Genomic DNA, 19,577 nt, shown 5'->3' on the forward strand with positions numbered 1-19,577 from the left:
CATTGTTAATTGAGAGGTTCTTACAATACCAAATGCATAATTCACCTGTGACTCTTTTGAATTGTGTGATGAGGAAGTAATGTTTCCTGCTGCTCGTTTAGATCCTATAGATGTCTTTATCACACTGAACTATCCAACAAAAAGCACAGAGTACAAAGACGCCTTTCTAGAAACGACTTGTCCTCCTCCACAGAGAGCTCCCGAGTAACCTCAGAAGGTATTTAGAGCTCACAGGCCATGGGTGAAACCATGGTGCTTCCTCAAGATCTGCCTTGAGGGAGATGCCCACTGATTTCAAGGAGCTAGTCACCGTGTATGTAAGACTGGCTACAAGCCGAGCTGTGTGAGCCAGACAGGAAACCATTGCGGAGATTGCTTAAAAGATTAATCAGGAAGAAAGCGCATCTGGTCTAAGCACATATATTTAGAGACATATAGTGCTCTGAGGGATGGTATGGAAATCAGGTGAGAAGGGCGATGCCTGATCAAGAACAGGAATGAGCAGCCACACTTCAAAGCACAAAGCTATTCTAAAACTGTCCCCAAGCTAGAGTCTCTGAACCAATAAACCCACTGGGTTTCTTACCTTTTATTCCTTTATTTCCGCATATTCTCACTCAGTGGAAGAAAATCCTCACTCTGGTTAAGCTATAGTTTTAATCACCGTTAAGGTACCAGGTTCTTCCCCCAGGGTAGTTCCTGCACCCACTTCAGATTCACCCAGGAGGCTGCTCAGTGATGATGCCTGGGGTGTGTAATGTAAGTCTTCCTGATGCTGGCAAGCTCAGATGGTGACAGATTCACCTAACAGTAGCTCTGTCTGGTATATGTGATAACTTTTACTGATCTATAAGGTCACCATGGCCTTATAGAGCTATTGTTTCCCATTTTGTAGATGAGAAAAACCTAGGGAGAGAATAGGAACCAGACAATATTTCCTCTTTAGAACATGCTTATAAGTCTCTTATAGATAGCCCTGGAGAAATGCTCAACCAAACAGGCTTCTGGTTTCCCATTTGTCAGGGAGATGATAATGGCCATCTTGAAGGATATTGCCTATTATATAGATAATGCTTCTAAGACTTTTCAGTTCCATATCAATTAAAGCCAACACCATACAAACTTTGCATTGAATAAGGGAATTCTGGCATTGTTTTTCACAAGTGAGAGAATCTGATCACCTTAACCTACAAGGTTGAATGGAGTGGCAATCTCTCACACTGCCATAGTGATGGGACAGGACAGTCAGTCATTCCATCTCTACACACAAGGTAGATGCTCACAGCTCTTTTTTGGCTGGTTGTCTCTGCACAAATCAAAATTCATGGCTACTCTAGCTTGATCTATATGTTGGAAATAGATATGGTTAAAGTGGGGAGGGAGTTAACTGTGGGATTAGGGTCTAGGTCAAAGGCAGGGCTCAATCTAAATAATACAGACAGAATGGTCACCCCCATTTTGTTAGGTAACAATGCACACAGAATGGACAACTATCCACTTGTTTAAAAGGGGCTTGTCAGAGCAAATTTAATTCTCAAATTGCAGTGAATTTTCTGGCAAATATTCTGGGATTTGTTTCCTTTTGCATTTTTCAAACTTGTTTGCAGTTTGAACAAGGTTCTTGATGTCCAGTTAATAGCTGTGGCCTGTCACCCTATAGTTGCTTCCCAAACACTTTTGCTTGCTTGCTTGCTTTTGACAGCATCTCTTGCTACACCATGCTCAGTGCCGGGTTCTCCTTGACATCTGTGAGGGACTGTGTTACAAATTTTTAGGCTTGCATGATTTTGGACTTGGCCTTTACTGTTTGACTGAGGAGGACATCTTGGCTTCCCTGGGTACCTGGCTTAGCCTGCCCTGCTTCCCAGGATTGTCGGGCCATCTAATCTTCTTTCAACTGTAGGTCAGTAAAACAAGTGGAAGGACAAGCAAATACAGAAGGCCATACTGAAAGAACAACATGGTCACGGCCTAGAGTGTGAGACCCAAATCAAATAGACAAGGCATCAGCAGTCTGTAGCTCAATGTGCAAGAGTAATGGAGAGTGACCCAGGGAGAGAGTGGGGCCCACATATGAACCTTCTATACTGACTTAGGATTTTGAAAACAAAGTATATAGTCACCAAAGGACTTGAAAGAGGGCAGGTGATATTTTAACCATTTTCATGTCTAGAGGTTTCACCATTGCCCTACCCAAACCAATGAGGAAGGCAGCGTGCTTTAAAAGGGTTTCCCTTCCCTTCTGATGACACAGTTCCACCAGCAACCCGACTCTATGCTCCATTAAGTAGAAAGCACTACTGTTTTTCATCTGGATTTTACTAGTGCATTGGAACTGTTCATCTGAAACTCAGTCCCTACTGTTTCTGCCATGCACATCTGGAATCGATTACAGCCCTACCCAGGGAGAGCAAAGAGGACAACTCAGGACTCTGCCTTTTCTGCTCCATACATACTCTTCATGTGCAAACAATAAGCACAGGCAACTCTGCGGTATGTTGGCACACAACAAACAGCGTGTGCTCAGCATCCAAGCGGGCAGTCAATGGCCTGGAATCTTTGGAACATCTCTATACCACTGAGTCACAGTAACAAGCAAAAGGACTCAGAGCTGCATTTTACTCTTTAGTTTTAACATTCACTTGTCAACACAAGGACACTTAATACCCATGTCCTGGTTTCATTTTACTTTCACTGAGTGATCAAAATATTATTTTGTCAACTAATACCATATTCTTGTGGACTTATTAGCTATTTAGAAATGGCTTGTTCAGAGCAAATATAAAACTACTCTATATTAGTAATTCATAAAAAGGAATTCTCTTTAATTATGTGTATGAGTGTGTATCCATGTATCCATGTATCGGTGTATGCATGTGAGTGCAGCTGCCCAATGTGACCAGGAGAGGATGCTGGAGTCCCCTGGAGCTGGAATTAAAGGCTATTGTGAGCTATCTGAAGTGGGTGCTGGGAATAGAACTCAGATCCTCTACAAGAGCTGTTTGCACTCTTAATGGATGAGACATCTATCCATTCCTTACATTAGCAATTGATAGAGACAAAGCTAACTGGGCTTCATATTCCAAGAACTCTTGGGTAAGCAGGGGGATCACTACATCACACAAGCAGTGAGAATGAAACAAACATCTCTGAGACTGTTATCTGCATAGTTGGAAAAGTATGAAGCTCTGGAGATACATGCAGGTGTGCACTTGCACACATGCACGCACATGTACACACACACACACAGTTTTTAGATCTTGATTAAATGCTTTAAACATTTGGAATGTGGGATACAAACAGCTTTCATTTTGCATTTACAGGACATCTACTCCAGGAAGACTTGGCCCTATGTCAGGTGTTTAGAACAGGAAGAAGATAAAAACTTTACCCCTAATGAGTTCCTCTCAGGTAATGTAATGGAGATAGCAGAAGAGACATGGCAGAGTGTGGTGGTAGCTAGCTGCTTTTAATTCTAGTACAAGGGAGGCAGAGGCAGGCATATCTCTTTGAACTGGAGGCCAGCATGGTCTTCATAATGAGTTCTAGGCCAGCTAGGGCTACATAGTGAGACCCTGTTTTGTTTAAAGAAGCAGAATGACATGGTAAAAGAGGTCTGGCATCAGGCAGCCAGCACAATAACCCCAACTCTGCAGGTGTTGTTGACTCAGACACATCACTTTCATAGCTATTTTTTTTTTTTCATCCTAAAACAGCAGGGACCTGGTCAACATAGTTCCTGTTTCAAGGGACTATTGTATAGAGAAACAACTCATACTGTCAGTATGAAGGTAATAAATGATAGTTATTAATCAAAATATGTATTGATAATTGATCATAATACTAGGAATAGGTCAGTCAGATACTGGGACTTAACATCCCATTGGCCCATTAGGGACAACAAAGGCTAAAGAGTTTCTTATAAAGGTGGTGTCCACTAAGCCCCAAAGCTCAAGTCTGTATTACTAGGGTTCTGGCATCAGGACCACTTTCCAAACACTGAGTTACTTTAGATTCAAAGAAAGCAAAATTAAAGGAACTTTATTTCAGATTCCAAGGTAAGACATGGGTTTTTAGGGGATTCACTTTTTAATAATCACGATTTTTGACTGGTGGTAAATTACCATGAGTTGCTAAGATTTACCTCTACTGTACCACCTTAATAATATTTAATAATAATTTTGGATATTAGAGCACACCCATTAGATTCCTGAAATGGCCTCAGAAAGTGGGCATCATTATTTTATGTATTTTAGGAAAGCAAGACCCAGGGAAGATTTAAGGATAATAATGTGTGATACGGAGCTTGGCAGGACAGCCACCTAAGAGCACACGTTTCATTACAGTGTGAATGGTATTTCCTGGACCTGAGCCCGAAGTGGCTCAGTTATCTGAAGATTACTCCTCACACTCGGCTATCTGAAGATTACTAAGTCAATGTGAACTACACATGGAGAAGTCATCTCCAAATGACCATTTGCCTAATTTTCAGTACCTCTAGTAGAATGAAAATGATCCTTGTTGGCATTGGCTCAATCAAAACTGAACCCAGTGACACATAGCAAGTGACATACCCCATGCCAATACTGCTCCAGAATTCTGCTAAAAGGTAACTGTTAGATGGGGCAGAGGGTCCATGGAACATTTGCATGCTTTCCTGGAGAATGCCTGATTGGCCCCAAATGGATAGCAAGAGCGAATATCTGGGCCGGAACTTGGACAGGCTGATGGAATAGTCAGATGTCTCAGATCTGTTGCTGTGGATCACCTTCACCTCCTTTCTAGATGCAGGAAGCTCAGGGATATAATGCAAGCTACTCCCCACAGTCTACAAGTCAGCTCTGGGGCACAGCTGGTCTGAGAAGTTGTTTTATGTGATGTGATGAGCCCCAGCACTCATCTCCTGAGACTAAGATGACTGAGGGCAAAAGGAACCATTTTGCCTTCTCTGATTTTCAAAAATGATAAATAAATAAACAAATAATCAATCTGATCCTGCATAGAATCACTACATTTCTGGCCAACAGTGTTCAGTCTCCTTTAGTAATAGGTAGCTTATATGTCTTCATCACACTCCCTAGGTACATGGGGACTCAGAGTATACTGGAAATCAAAGACTATAGGAGTAGAGCCATGGAATAAAGAAGCCTTTTGAAAACAATAGCAAAAATAAAATGTTTTAAAAGATAAAAAAATCTTTTACTTGAATATTGCACTTGATCTTTTAAATAATTATGTTTTCTAACTGGATGTGGTAGTGCATACCTGGAATCCAAGCATTTGAGAGGCCGAGACCAGATTGCCATGAGATTTAGACCAGAATGAATATACATATATATTAAACAGTTCAAGGATGAACTTGGCTATAGAATAAAAACCTGTGTCAAAAATTATTTTAAAAAATCCAATCATTAGGACTAACAACAAAAAGCTATTTTTTTCAGGGATACATTATGGAGGTTAAAAGTCAAAATGCAAAAAAAAAAAAGAATCCTGCAGATGAATTAGGAAAAATTACTTTATTTTGTTGCCATAACAACATATAGAATTCACTAATTTTAATGTGTCTATAAGGAATTTCATTTACAATTCAACTGTCTGCCTGTGGTTTAGCTATAATCACCATGCTTCTTCTTGCAGACATGTTGGCGGCATTAGTCTAGCTTGCACACAAGGTAGATGTACATTCCTTCGTCTTTCTTTCTCCAAATTCCTAATTAAAAATTTACCCATGGGCAAAATTTGAAAACATTCTAAAATCATAATAATAATAAAATCACAACTTACAAGTACAATATTTTGTGATTGCTGTAGCTATTAACTATACAGCTGCTCCCTCTGTTTTCTTTGGGACAAGAGAGATAGGCAGCAGCTATTTGCAACTTCATAGACTCCACTATCTCTTTTTCAAACATTACTGTGGCATACTCATAGATACACTGACATTATATAGAGATAAGTCTGAAGAATCTCACATTTATTTTTAAAAGTAAATCGGATTTGTGATTAGCAAAGATAACCTGGAAAAGCAGATTGAAAAAGATTGAGGTTAGAGCCAGAAAGATGCGTTACCATCAGTGGATGATGTGAGCAATGGAAAGGGTTATTCAGGGTTGGGATCTGGCAAGTGTACTGGCTAGTTTTATGTCAAGTTGACACAAGCTAAAGTCAGAGAGGAGTGAGCCTCAACTGAGAAAATGCCTCTATAAGACCAGGTTGTAGGCCAGTCTGTATTTTCTTAATAACTGATAGGGGAGTGTATAGCTCATGATGGGCGGTGCCGTACCTGGTTTCTATAAGAAGGCAGATAGAAGGAAAGAAAGAAAGAAAGAAAGAAAGAAGGAAGGAAGGAAGGAAGGAAGGAAGGAAGGAAGGAAGGAAGGAAGAAAGAGAAGCAGGCTGAGCAAGTATGATGAGCAAGCCAGTAAGCAGCATCCCTCCATGGCCTCTGCATCAGCTTCTGCCTCCAGATTCCAACCATACTTGAGTTCCTGTCCTGACTTCCTTTGATGATGAGCTGTGATTTGTTTGCAGAATAAACCCTTTCCTTGACGAGTTTCCTTGGATATGGTGTCTCATCACAGCAATAGTAAGCCCTAACTAAAACAGCAAGTAAGGAAGACAAGGGATCAAGAGTAGCCATTATGCTGGAAAAGGCTCCTCTGAAGGGCCAACCTTAGGGTCTGCACCAGGCTTGGGGGTGGGTGTAAAGGAAAGCTCAAAGCAGTAGCTACAGAGAATTTGAGTTTATGATACTGGATGTAGAATGTTATGGTCAATCCAGCTCCAAGAGAGATGGCTCAGCGTGTAAAGCACTTGTCATGTAAACCTGAGTTCAATACCTCAGTTCCACATAATCAAAGGAGAAAACTAATTCCTCCAAGTTGTCCTCTAACATGATCCCTCCCACCCTCCCTCTCTCTCTTACACACACACACACACACACACACACACACACACACACACACACACACACACACACACACAACATAAAGAAACATATGTGGTAGCGCCAGTGTGGGCAGAAGTTGCAGAAGTCAGTTAACTCAGAGGAAGGTGTGACTGGAGAACTTTGCAGCCCTGGAAGCTGGTACATCCTGGGACACACACAGCCAGACCTGAGCAGCACTTCCAGATACTCCCCAGTTCATGGTAGCTTCTGAACGCTCTGGTGAGCTTATGAAAATCCCCAGGCCTTTTCAGAAGATAGCTGTTGCTTCACTGGCTTTCTTTGTCTACGATTCCTTTTGCATCTCTAATTCAAGTCAATTTAAGAAATATTTATTGAATGTCCTGCCAAGTACTAGGCCTCTGGAAAAAAATAGGAAGCAGTCCTTGACCTCGGATAGCACACAGTTTGTAGTCAGAGAGACAGATATGGTAGCTGATAATTACACAGATATTTGGCAAGTCAAGAAATGGAAGTGACTATAAGGGTCAAAAGCTATCAAACATACTTTGTATTTATCCCCCTGGCAAAATCTCACTTTCAACACATTACTCTAAACAGTCTAGACAGTCTGTAATCTTGATTTTGTCACTTAACTTATAGACCAATTTGCTACATTTTAAAACGCATTAAGCCTCAAGAAAATAGCAGGGACATGGGCCCGGTTGAAGTACTGGGGGAGGGGAGAATGAGAGACCCTGAAAATGAAATTAACTTCTGATTAGCAAACTTCAAAAGTCTTGTATGATTCTGAGAATCCTGCCTTAAGTATATATGATATACTTATACTTATATACTTATATATATGATATCATACATGTAAAATGTCATACATGCACCATACATGTGAAAACAAAAATGGAAGGCTTTAACTACTCAGCGTTTCTTGTTTAGAAAGGATGCTTTGGACTTGCTTATCTTTAGAAGTGGATGATTCTCATATTTCAAATGTATATGTAGATGGTTCATCAGGTGATCGGACACATCAAAGGAGAACAAAATCACCAAAGGGAAAACTCGTTTGCTATGTATGGTTCTAGTTCTTAAAAAAAGAATGATTAAAATGATAAAATAACTTCTGGTTTTTTTGTTCTGTTTTGTTGTTTAGTCTCTTCACAGAACAAATGTGGAGATGGCACCACAGTGAACTATTAGTAGCGCTTTTTTGCTGGGTAGGGAGGGACTAGTTCACAGGTGACCCCAGCAAAGTATGTTATGCATGAAACAGGTCTCTAATCACAAGTTGGTAAAAATGTTGCAAACAGAGGAGGAAATTTTATGTAGCCACATCAAAAGGATGACTGTGGCCCATCACTCTTTCTCTTAGGGTTATTATTTTTTTTAATTGTGTATGTAGGCATCTGTGTGCATGTATGAGCACATTGGGCTATGCTCATGGAGGCCAGAAAAGGGTATCGGACCTCTTGGAACTGATGTTACATGTGGTTGTGCACTGCCTGACACAGGTATTAGGATCTGAACTCTGGTACTCTCTAAAGGAGCGAATGATCTTAACCACTGAGCCATCTCTCCAGTCCCCTCCTGATGATTTTTAATGCATTCTCATTCCTGAAGAGACAGAAACAGACTTACTGCTCAGAAATATTGAGCATTTTCCACAGGAACCAGCCTCCCCTGCTGTTGGTCTTTCCTATTCAGTCTGTTCCTTAACAAATCCATGGTCCTTCCCCCTGCATAAAAATCCCCCACTGGTCTGCACTTCTATTCTCCCACTCACACCACACACTTCCTCCAGCTAGACTGGTCCTTGCAACCCAATCCTAGCATAAGCTCCATCTCCTTTCCATAGTGACGAGCCAGTAAAAGCTAGAAATACAACTTCTCACTTCATAGTTCTGGTCCTTTAACTTAATACTACCTGCATGTCTAGTAACTTAAGCTCTAAATATCAATTAGTAATACCACACCTCTGGTTTCCTTCAGAAGATTCTAGAGCCCCCAAGCATACAAGAAGAGGTTTGCTATACTAGTCCATGTCATGCCTAGATGGTCAGTTTTTACTGTTAAACCTAGATCAGGCAAAAGGTAAACAAAGACAAGCATGGGCTTTGGATTTAAGGTGTGAAACCAAACTCCAGCACATCTAGGTTTTGTGATTTTTTTTTCTAACTCATCTTGTCCGCCCTCAGGACTTCAGTTTCCTTCTTATAAAATCGAATTAATCATTTGAACCTCACATTCCTGAGACATATTAAGGCAGATGATCAATTTAAAGCAATCAGCAGAGTTAGGTCAATAAAAAATGATTATTTTCAATCACTTAGGAAGCAAACAAGGAGACATGCAGAGTCCTTATAGAAACCACAATGGATGACTTTCCCTCTGGCCCAAAGGGAGAAAATCACTAGCAATGCTAAAAACTAAGAACTAGATTAAGGGTTTGGAAGGTCTGACGTCTTAGTGTGGCTTGCACTGCAGTTGTGGTGGAGAACTCGCAGTGCGTGAAAATAAAAGATGATGTAAGGGGACTGGCTTGTGAGATTCATCTAAGAATATTGTGTGTCCCCAAGGAAGCTGGAGAACCAAGCAGAGGAGCAGGCTCCTCAGGAGCAGAATGTTGGTATATGAAACTTAAGCTGGGCCCTACCCTTGGGTCAGACACCTCCCTGGGAGGAGCCTACAAAAGGATTAGAGCCAGGAGGCCAGAATGATTCCTCCCTGGGCCTCAGCAACAAGGGACAGAGTCCAGAAGAAAATAAATGCATCCTCTACCTGAAATCTCACCTCTCTTGCCACCCTGACTTTTCCTTATCTCTCTATTTTTGTTGAAGCATCACCATCACCACTGGAATTTTTCTGTAGGCTATGGTAAAGGATTCTGGATGACTTAAGAAAATGTACACATTACTACGGCGTGCTTTCTTAGTCACACCATTAAAACTTAGATAAAAAACAAAAAACAAAAATGAATAATAGTGGTTTCCAAAACTTGTTATCAAATGCGTCCTTTAAAAAATTCTTTTCACAAGGCAGTCTTTCTCAGCACATATCCTTCACCCCAGCAATGCTGCCATGCTGCTTTCCCCCTGAATCAGTCTGTTCCCATTGTTCTTCCCAGATTCCATACCCTTTCTGAGGCATGGGTGAAATTATCTCATAAACAGCCTTAATTGAAAGAGGATGGTGCTTCCGGGCCACGTAAGTCTCAGGACAACTTGAAGAGCTTTTAGTTAGATAAAATCAAAGTAAAACATCAAATTTTGGCTCCTGTGACAGAAAAATCAGAGTAGACAAAATATGGAATGGGATTTTTTTCCTTTCAAAAAAGAATAAATATTATTCTAGATGATTGGAGGAATAACTGAATGTATTTCCTACCCAGTTCTCATCCTGTGGGTCTTCCTGTGGAGGGGGGGAGGTCCAATGAGCCTTTCACCGGGGTTGCCCAAGACCATCAGAAACCACAGATATTTACATTATGATTCATACCAGTAGCAAATTTACAGTTAAGAAGTAGCAACAAAAATAATTTCCATGGTTAGGGTCACCACAACATGAAGAGCTGTACTGAAGGGTCACAGCATTAGGGGGGTTGAGAACCACTGTACTAAGCCATATTCCTCTGAGTTTGGAAGTCAGAAGGTAAGTCTCCAACTAGTCACCAAAGCTACCAAAGACACACTCGGAATTATGTAGCAAACTCCATTGTGGCTTGGAAGTCACTATGAGTTTGTTCGGTAACAAATGATTTATATTTCTGATGACCAAATGTCTCTGTTGGGTTGTAGAGAGGGAGACAGACTAGTTGACCAGGTTCCCAGGACATGGAAAGTCTAATGTTATCTAATTCTTCACACACAAAAATGTGGCTGACTCAAAAACATTAAAATTCACTGTGTAAATGTAAGAAACTCAATCAATTAAAAAACATTCCAAGTTCCAAATCCCAGGCAGGTGGGTTTCCTTGGACGAGTCTATCACAAGATCAAGTTCAAGATGATCATTAAGACGGAGGGTTCCTCTATGCCACTCATGCCAGTTCTTGTAACTTATTCTCTGGAGACACACAGAGTGCAAACTAGAGTCTTTGCCACCACTTTGCTTTTGGGAGCCAACACAGTAGAACCATCATTCTTCATAATAAGCATAAAATAAAACCCAGACTGCATTTTATGAAAAAATTCTGGTGACAAAGAGGGAAGGTTAGTAATGTCTGGTCAGGTAATTCTAAGACCAGCTGAACCTACTAAAAATTACAGTCAAGCAATTAAAATTATGTATTATATTTCATGTGCTATAAACAATGTAAATCTTTGTATCTTACAGTTATTCACACAAAAGTCTCCATTTCATTACTGTCATTTTTAGAGAAACCACTTCTCTTTTTTTTCACCCCAAGAGAAATCTGATTGCAATTGGAACCTTCGTGGAAGGTCTGACGCCCTAGCAACTAATTGGATCGTCTCAAAGGTTGAATTTTATGTCTGACCTATTTAGAGATCTGAAAAGCTTCTCCTCACAAAGCAGCCATCCCAGATCTCAATTTTTAGGTATCAAGTATCACCACAGTCAAGGCTAAATGAGTTGATAGTTTACAGATAGCCTCAACACTATTCTCCTCGTGTGTTTACTCACATGTAACACACACACTAGCGTTTTTAAGGCTTTCTCCAATGTCTTGCATTTGACACCTTGGAATATTCCATACATTAATCAAGTTGACCAAGATGAACTGCACCAATGAGTATCATATAGCCATTACATCATTTCATATTAGCAGCCTGGTGGGACAATTCTTCAGGGAAAATAAAAGTCCTACTCATCAATGAGTCTCCTTCATTCTACATAGCATCTTTGAGTTTGGATTTCATTTTTTCCCAAAACATTATATGCTCAGAGACACAGAAAATAAACCATCCACTGAAAGGGCAACTGTATACACTGACTCCAAGAGGCAGCTCCATTACCTGGCAACCTTCTAGCAATACCCATCTTTCTCCAGCTCTACCACATTTCTACCTTCTTGAGACAACCATCTCAACCTTCAGTTTCCCTGCGACACAGATGATCTCACATAAAGAGTAATGGCAATATTTCAAATGCTATGTGATGGCAGATCTGTTCACTATGGCAGGATAGTTGCATCAGAAACTCTCTGTGAGAACAGTCCCCAAGGCGTCATCTTCACATTGGTGCCTTTTGAGCATCTCTCTTAAATGGATATAAACTTAACACTGGGTCACTTAGCTCTGTGGATTCAGTACAGTGAACTGAGTTGAAAATTAGGAAGTTTCCAAGACACCAGTTACAAGAACACTGCAAATACCTGCCTGACTGTCCCATTTAGAATAGGGACAGAACCATGGTATATATCCGCAAGTACAAATACAGCCCGAAGGTAAGGGACAGAAGCGATAAAAATCATGGCAGGGTCCAGAGAGTTTAAAAACATGCTTCAAAGGGAGGAAAAGTCATAAACCTATAGAAAGACACGATCAAGGAGAGAATCCTTCCACATGCTCTGCAAAGATTATTCAACAGGTGTGGGCAGGGAGGAAGAAGGTTGCAGCTACAGAGACGGGAAGTAACATCTGAATTGGTTAGAGAAGGCATTCCGCAATGGGGAAAGAATGACTGAAGTCAACTGTAGAGGACTGTCATTTTTCAGATGTGGAGAAGATATGCCTGGTTAAAAAAAAGTCTTTGTCACTACTCTATAATCTAGAGTTTTAAAAAGGCAACTAAAGGGGCTGAAGAGATGGTGCAGAGGTTAAGACCACCGACTGCTCTTCCAGAGGTCCTGAGTTCAATTCTCAGCAACCACATGGTGGCTCACAACCATCCGTTATGAGATCTGGTGCCCTCTTCTGATGTGCAAATATATTTGGAAGCAGAATGTTATATACATAATAAATAAATAAAATCAATTTTAGAAGGCAACTAAAAAAGTTATAACAACAACAACAAAATCACTGAGTAACCAGGAACAGTAGCAGATACCCATGATTCTAATACCCAGAAGTTGAGGCAGCCAGATATCTGTAAGTTTGAGGGCAGCCTGTGATACATAGCAGGTTCAGACCAGCCTGTCTTAAAAAACAAACAAAACAAACAAATCACACTGCTCCTTACATTTTCCTGTTACCTCAAAATTACCAAAACCTAAAAAAACCCACATAGCTCATTATATTTTTTTATGAATTCACAAAATCAAAGACTTCTATATTGGAGGGGTATTATGACTAAGAGTTCTTTGTGTTTTTCTCAGGGCTGCTAACTAGGTGTCAAGGTGGAAAGCTCACTGACCCCCCCCCCCAGTCTTAGTGACTACCTTTTATTTAAACAGTCTCATGGCAGCTAATTCCTAAAACAAGCAATTTCATATGGCAGAACTGGATAGGCAGAAGAAATCATTTGTTTGCTTGCTTGGTTGGTTTTGGCCAGGGGAAATTCAAGGAGGAAAAAGTCAGGACATGGCTGAATTTCCAATTACATATCCATTGCTCATGTCTTGTGCAGCTTCTCAGGCCTAAACAAACCTCATGGCTAAACTCCATTGGCCTACTTTCTTTGTTATTTTATAGCTGTGCCTGTACGGACTTCTCTGGACTGAAAGCGGAGACTTGGAAACAGCCTGATTAAAGCCAGTCCTATATTTTATATGGCAGGAGAAGGAACACAGTAAACACATCCCTGTGGAACACTTCCCTTTGTTGACAACCTTACTGTCTCCCCTTAATGCATTGTTTTGAATAGCGAGTGAGTGCCATTTGCCATTATCCAATACACAAAACCAATACCACGAGGCCGTCACTTTTCTTCCCAACAACTGATCATACACAGTATTTAGAGGATTCTTGAAACATGTCAAGGCTGACAGCTCCGAGCCCAAGAGCCCTGTTGAAGCTCAGAACAGGTGTGTGGCCAGGCAGCTGGGGGTGAGAGCTGCCCTCTCCCTCCCAGTTTTACTCTCTCAGCTTCCCTCCCCACTCCTTTAGTTCATCCCTCTGGGTTAGGATTGAGAAGAGCCTAGACATAACCTCCCCTCTGGACTGCTTCCCTCTGCCAGAAAGAAATGGCTTGTTCTCAAGATAGCAAGCATTTGCCCACTGCAAAACAGCAGTGAGCATGTCAACTTATTTTACTCTCATCGCTCACTAGGGATTTAGATAGCCAAGGACATACTGGCCATTTCCCTGGGTTTATGGATCTCCACTCCCCTAGGCCTGCAACACATTTTTGGTTCGTGTGTTCACAGTGTCCTGGCATCTGCAGTGTGGGAAACCCTAAATGAGAGCCAATAGCCCCACAGCTTCTCCCTATTAAAATGTGCAATTGGATTTCACATGTGTGTTTCAAACACCATTCAGAGCATGATTTACAGGCTACTGTCTAGGCCCACAGCTGTTTTTCCATCCTCCCAGACTGAGCTGTTTCTAGGAATCCACCATGAGCTCCCTGGCAAATAGTCCTCCTAGCGTGGGCCTTCTAAGTCATTCCTGGCCATGCTAAACAATGTGAGATCTAAAGAGGGGCTTTAAGAAAACACTTATTGAATGCATAAACTATTAATTATTCTTTCTGCATAATTATTCCTTCATGAGAACAGCCTATTTGATGCCTCCTTTCTGTTCCCCCCTACCTCCTAATCAACTTTTTTGTCATCAAATTAAACTAATCGTGGCTGGTCCCTGGATATGCGTTATTTATATATGCTAAAAATAGTACAGGGCCATGGAGTTTGTGTGGGTCTCAGCAAATGGTTACCACCTAGAGCTTTCACAGCAAATGTGTCCTTTCTTCAGACAGAAAACAGAAAGTGGCACTGCATATAGGAAATTATCTTCCTGCGGCTGCCTGCTATAGTCACTCAATGTCAGGTTGCCATGTTGTTGAGAAATCCACCCCTCTCCACAGTCCAGCTTCTAAGACTCTGACATTCCCCGCCCCCTCCAAAACAAAGTTAGGCTTCAAATGTGTGTGCTGGTGTCATCTAAGCATTTCATTTCCTGGTAGTGGTGGGCCAGAACAGCCTTGCATTTATTTAGGGTTTGTCTGTGCCTAGACCAGCTTGTAACCAATACAGGTTCACAGAGTTGGCATGTCCCAGCTCTTTTTAGCCAAGATGGAAAAGAATGAGTGAGCAGTCCATGGGACCCCCTTATCCTGGGACTGAGACCAAACTTGCAGGGGAGACAAAGGAGGAGTTGATATTGAATGAACTGTCCCAGGAAAAGGCTTTACTGGGAATAGTATTTAAGTGAATCCATTTCACCCAAATGGCTGTATGAGTATAGCTTGCATTTCAGATTAAAAGAAAAACCAATTAATTAAAATTTACATTAATAAAAAACACAATTTATGTTCAAATTTATTTTGCCCTCTGATATACTACAACCCCCACATACCCAGGGAACAAACTCTGAGGGTGTAAGGGGGTTATTTCTTTACTCTCTTGTGTGCACTCTCACACCACACAGGTGTGAAGACTCAACAGCGCAGGCTTCCTTCTGCAGTTTCAACCACGGTTGTGGGGGTGCTCAGTCCCTCATCAGCACAGAAGAAATGTCCTTGTCAGAAGTTCTTAGGTTCTCAGTGCTATCTGACACTCAGGCTTCTACTTTTATTTTAATTTTGGATTCAGGGCTCACCTCTCTGTTCCCTCCTCTTTACAGACTTCACGAATATAGATCATTAATTACTGTTTTGATAACCTGAGAATTTGTTTCTGTTGGCAAGTTGGGCTATTAAGAGTCTCAGGTCATCTTGAAGAACCTCTAGATTTAAGCCCTCATGCGAATGAAAAACTCAAATCCACACTTGCCATAAATGGTCCCAAAGAACACAACCACGGCCAAAAGATGAAAATCACAGAAATAAAATTGCTAGTCACCCGATACTTCCTGTGTGTCAGACATTACAGCAGGCATTTTACACGTGCACCTTGTCTCATTAATCTCTCAGGACAAGCAGCTGAGGCTTGCGTATATCATTATTCAACCTCATATACAGGAATAGAAACTAAGACTGCCTAGGGAAACAGGACTGCCAGAGGGAGATGGATGGAATCCAGGTCTCTGCTCCACTTTCCATCTACTGAGCTCCTCCCAAGGATGGAATGGTAGATGCTCGGAGAAAGGCCTCCCTAAGCTGGGAGAACTGTAGCTCACAACAGTTACTGGCTCAGACATGCTGCTGAAGGTATCATGCATCAGAGGAGCAGGGAGGAGCTTCAGGGTCTCCTAGACTCTCCATTTCTCCATTGAGGAGCTCCTCCCACAGACACTCTGGACAAGCTGATTGGTCAACCCTGTCTGTTTCCAGGTCTGATCAAAACAAGAAGCTGTCCCTTTGCTCCTGATGCCATGCTGACTGAATGGCTCCAAGTCAAGACATGCTTTGGGCACAGTGCCAGTGAGCACATCGCTCCACATCTTCCTGCCTGTCTTTCAAAGCTATGAAACAAAGCAAGGCAGTTCTAACCCCATTTCCCAACTAATATCCTTGACATACTTCAACTATAAGAAAACACTGTCACCCCTAATGTATCATGTGATCCACTCTGATATGAGTGCCCCCTTCATTCACTCTTCCCTTCTATTCTGAGCTTTGGTTAACTTACACAATTGACACTCCACACACCTCACAGCACACTTTCTATGACAAGATAGTCATAGAAACAACAGATGATCTGTCTTGTATTCCATTCTCATCTCACTAGAATCTACCATGGAAGAATCCAACACCGGCGCATCCTACCCATCATGATGCTTCACTTGTATCCATGGACATTATTACCAGGGCATCATGAAAACATGGGAGTCTGCACCTCTCCCCACCTCGAGTTTTCGTACCCTTTCCTTCATTTGAACCATCATATTTTCAATAAGAATTTCCTCTAGAAAAAAAATAATTAATCCCAGCTCACCCCATCCTACATAGTTGATTCCATCTTGAGAACCCATTCTTACCATTGGAGTCTTCCACTTCTTCAGCTGGGGTAGTCTTTTGAGAGTGGTGGGCATGTGAGGAGAGGAGACTGACAATCCGTGGCCGGGGAAGGGTCAGGGCTTTTCCGTGGACCTTGAGTGAGTGTTCCTTCAACTGGCTGATTGTCATGGTGGAAAATGAGCACCAAGAACACTTGTAGGCATGTTCACCTAGAAGGAGATGGTGGTGAGGTAGAAAGGAAAGGTGGGAGTCAGGAGAAAGAGGGCTAGAAAGCAAATCCACAGCGTTAATGGGCTCACTCTAGAGATGTATGTGTTCTAAGGGTGCTTGGTCTAGAAACCCTCCCAGGACAATTCCCCGCCCATTCTCACAACCACAGGTCCTAAAAAAGAAGCCCTGACAAGCTCCATGGTAAAGTCACCTGTCCCCATATAGGTCCTGTTCTACCTATAGTAGTGCAGCTTTGGGATGGTTCTCCCTCATTTTGCCACCTAATTTAGAAAGGGTTAAATCTCTTCTTCCATCTCCACACTAAAAAGCGATCACAGCAGGTTTCAGTCAACCACAGAAAATAATGTTTAATTCTTTATCTCAGTGGTTTTCCCAAGCATTCTGTCCCTCCATGGGATAGCTATTGTGTTAATTCCAATATTTAATTCTGCTGAACTATATACCTCCTCATCTGACACATTCTTAACCATTTTTTCCCCTTATACATTTGGGGCTGAGGGCAAGCTCATCATGAAACCCCATTTTCTATCTAATCAACAGTATAGAAATGGAACATTTTTGGGGGAGGGAGAATTATATGTGTTAAACCTAAGTGAGAAGGGGAACATGGATATTGTTTTCAGCATTCAACAAATAATACATTAGAACTGAAATACAGCACAGAAAGCCATGATCAAATTAAGACAAGAATGTGGCTTGCCTTTGCTATAAACAAACTTTCAAGTTCATTACATTTTAAGAATCAAGGTTGTCAGTGAGTTTGTCTGATATTGGACAGATATACACTAGTCTGATCAAACCAGAAATCAAACTTATTTAGAGTAACAACAAAGCAATTTGGCTCCCAATCTAATAATCCTATCCCTGAGAGTGTCTACTAAGAAAATAGCTTACAAGCCAGGCATAGGGGTTCACACCCATAACCCAAGCATTTGAGTTAAAGAAAGAAGATTGAATTTGAGTATAGCCTGGCTGCAATAGCAAGATACTGTCACAAAAATCCTAATGAGCAAGGAAGGGAGACAAGGAGAAAGGGAGGGAGGAAAGGAGGAAGGAGGGAGGGGGAGGAGGGATACACCCTTAATACAGAGAAAATTTTATTTGGAGATTAGTATTATTTATAAATTGGCAAGGTGGCTCAGTGGGTAAAGGCACGTGAGGGCAAGGCTCATGACCCAAGTTACAATTCTGGAACCTACATGGTAGAAAGAACTGACTTCCTGCAAGAAGTCTGACTTACACACACACACACACACACACACACACACACACACACACACACACACACACACAGAATGTAAATAAACAAACTGATGAAAAAAATTACACATGCTGGAAAGATATGAAACAACCTAGATTTTGAAACAAAAGAAAACAATTAGACAAATGTAGGTATATCCTTGAGTAACCACCATTAAAGTATATTCTTGAGAACTTGTATTAAATCAGAAAATTAAGAATGAATTGAAACATAAAACATACTTTACAGACATTATAATCATAACCGTGGAAAATAATTATAGAGAAAACAGTTGACAGGAAGTTATCAAAAATTAACAGTACCCTTTATATGATAACATTATGGATGATTAAATAGATTCCTTTTGTTTTAAAATTTCCTTCAATAAATATGCACTTTCGAATGTATTTTCTTAAAAGTCATATGTTGCTATGTTGCCAAGCTTGGCTCAAACTCCTGGGTTCAGGGAATCCCCTGCTTCAGTTGCCCAAACCCAAGAACTACAGATGTGTCCCCTGCTGGCTACTTAAATGTTTTTTTTTTTTTCCGAGACAGGGTTTCTCTGTATAGCTTTGGAGCCTATCCTGGCACTCGCTCTGGAGACCAGGCTGGACTCAAACTCACAGAGATCCGCCTGCCTCCCGAGTTCTGGGATTAAATTCTTGCGCCAGTTTTTAAGATTAAACTTAAAACCCAGAGACATCACTGTCCTCTTTATTTTCTGTTGCTGTTTATTTGTGTTTGTTAGTACCTTTTTTTGTTTTGTTTGTTTGTTTTTTGAGACTGGGTTTCTCTGGGTAGCTTTGTAGACCAGGCTAACCTTAATTCACTGAGATCTGCCTGCCTCTGTCTCCCTAGTGCTGGGATTAAAGGCATGTGCCACCACTGTCCAGCTCCTCATTCAGTTTTTAAGGGTTCATTTATTTATTCTTATTTATATGTATATATGTGTGACTTAATTTATGTGCACCACACATATATGTGCCCACTGAGGCCAGAGAATGTTGGATACCCTAGAACTGGAATTACAAGTGTTTGTGAGCCTCACACTGTGGTAACTGAGAACCCAGCTCACGCCCTCTTGAAGAGCAATAACCACGAAGCCATCTCTTCAGCCCCTCGTGGTAATGTGAATTTGGCTACATGACTCTTACTAGGTAGCTGAGTCTGTCTCACAACCTAAGAGTCAAATCCAGGTTATCTGCTTGGTCCAGGATACCGCTTAGCTCTAAATCACAACAGATT

The 19,577-nt window shown here is 41.3% G+C and overlaps 1 protein-coding gene across 6 annotated transcripts in view; it reads right to left on the minus strand.

The window, feature by feature from the left end:
• Znf462 (zinc finger protein 462) overlaps positions 1 to 19,577 on the minus strand; it is a 133,128-nt gene that overhangs the window by 41,667 nt on the left and 71,884 nt on the right. For 5 of the 6 annotated variants that reach the window (XM_027403067.2, XM_027403064.2, XM_027403068.2 and 2 more), the window contains one exon: positions 16,882 to 17,070. In XM_027403067.2, coding sequence (XP_027258868.1) covers positions 16,882 to 17,070 — 189 coding nt within the window. The other variant, XM_035439875.1, reaches the window with a different exon arrangement.

This window comes from Cricetulus griseus, chromosome 2 (genome assembly GCF_003668045.3).
Source record: "Cricetulus griseus strain 17A/GY chromosome 2, alternate assembly CriGri-PICRH-1.0, whole genome shotgun sequence".
Taxonomy (NCBI): domain Eukaryota; kingdom Metazoa; phylum Chordata; class Mammalia; order Rodentia; family Cricetidae; genus Cricetulus; species Cricetulus griseus.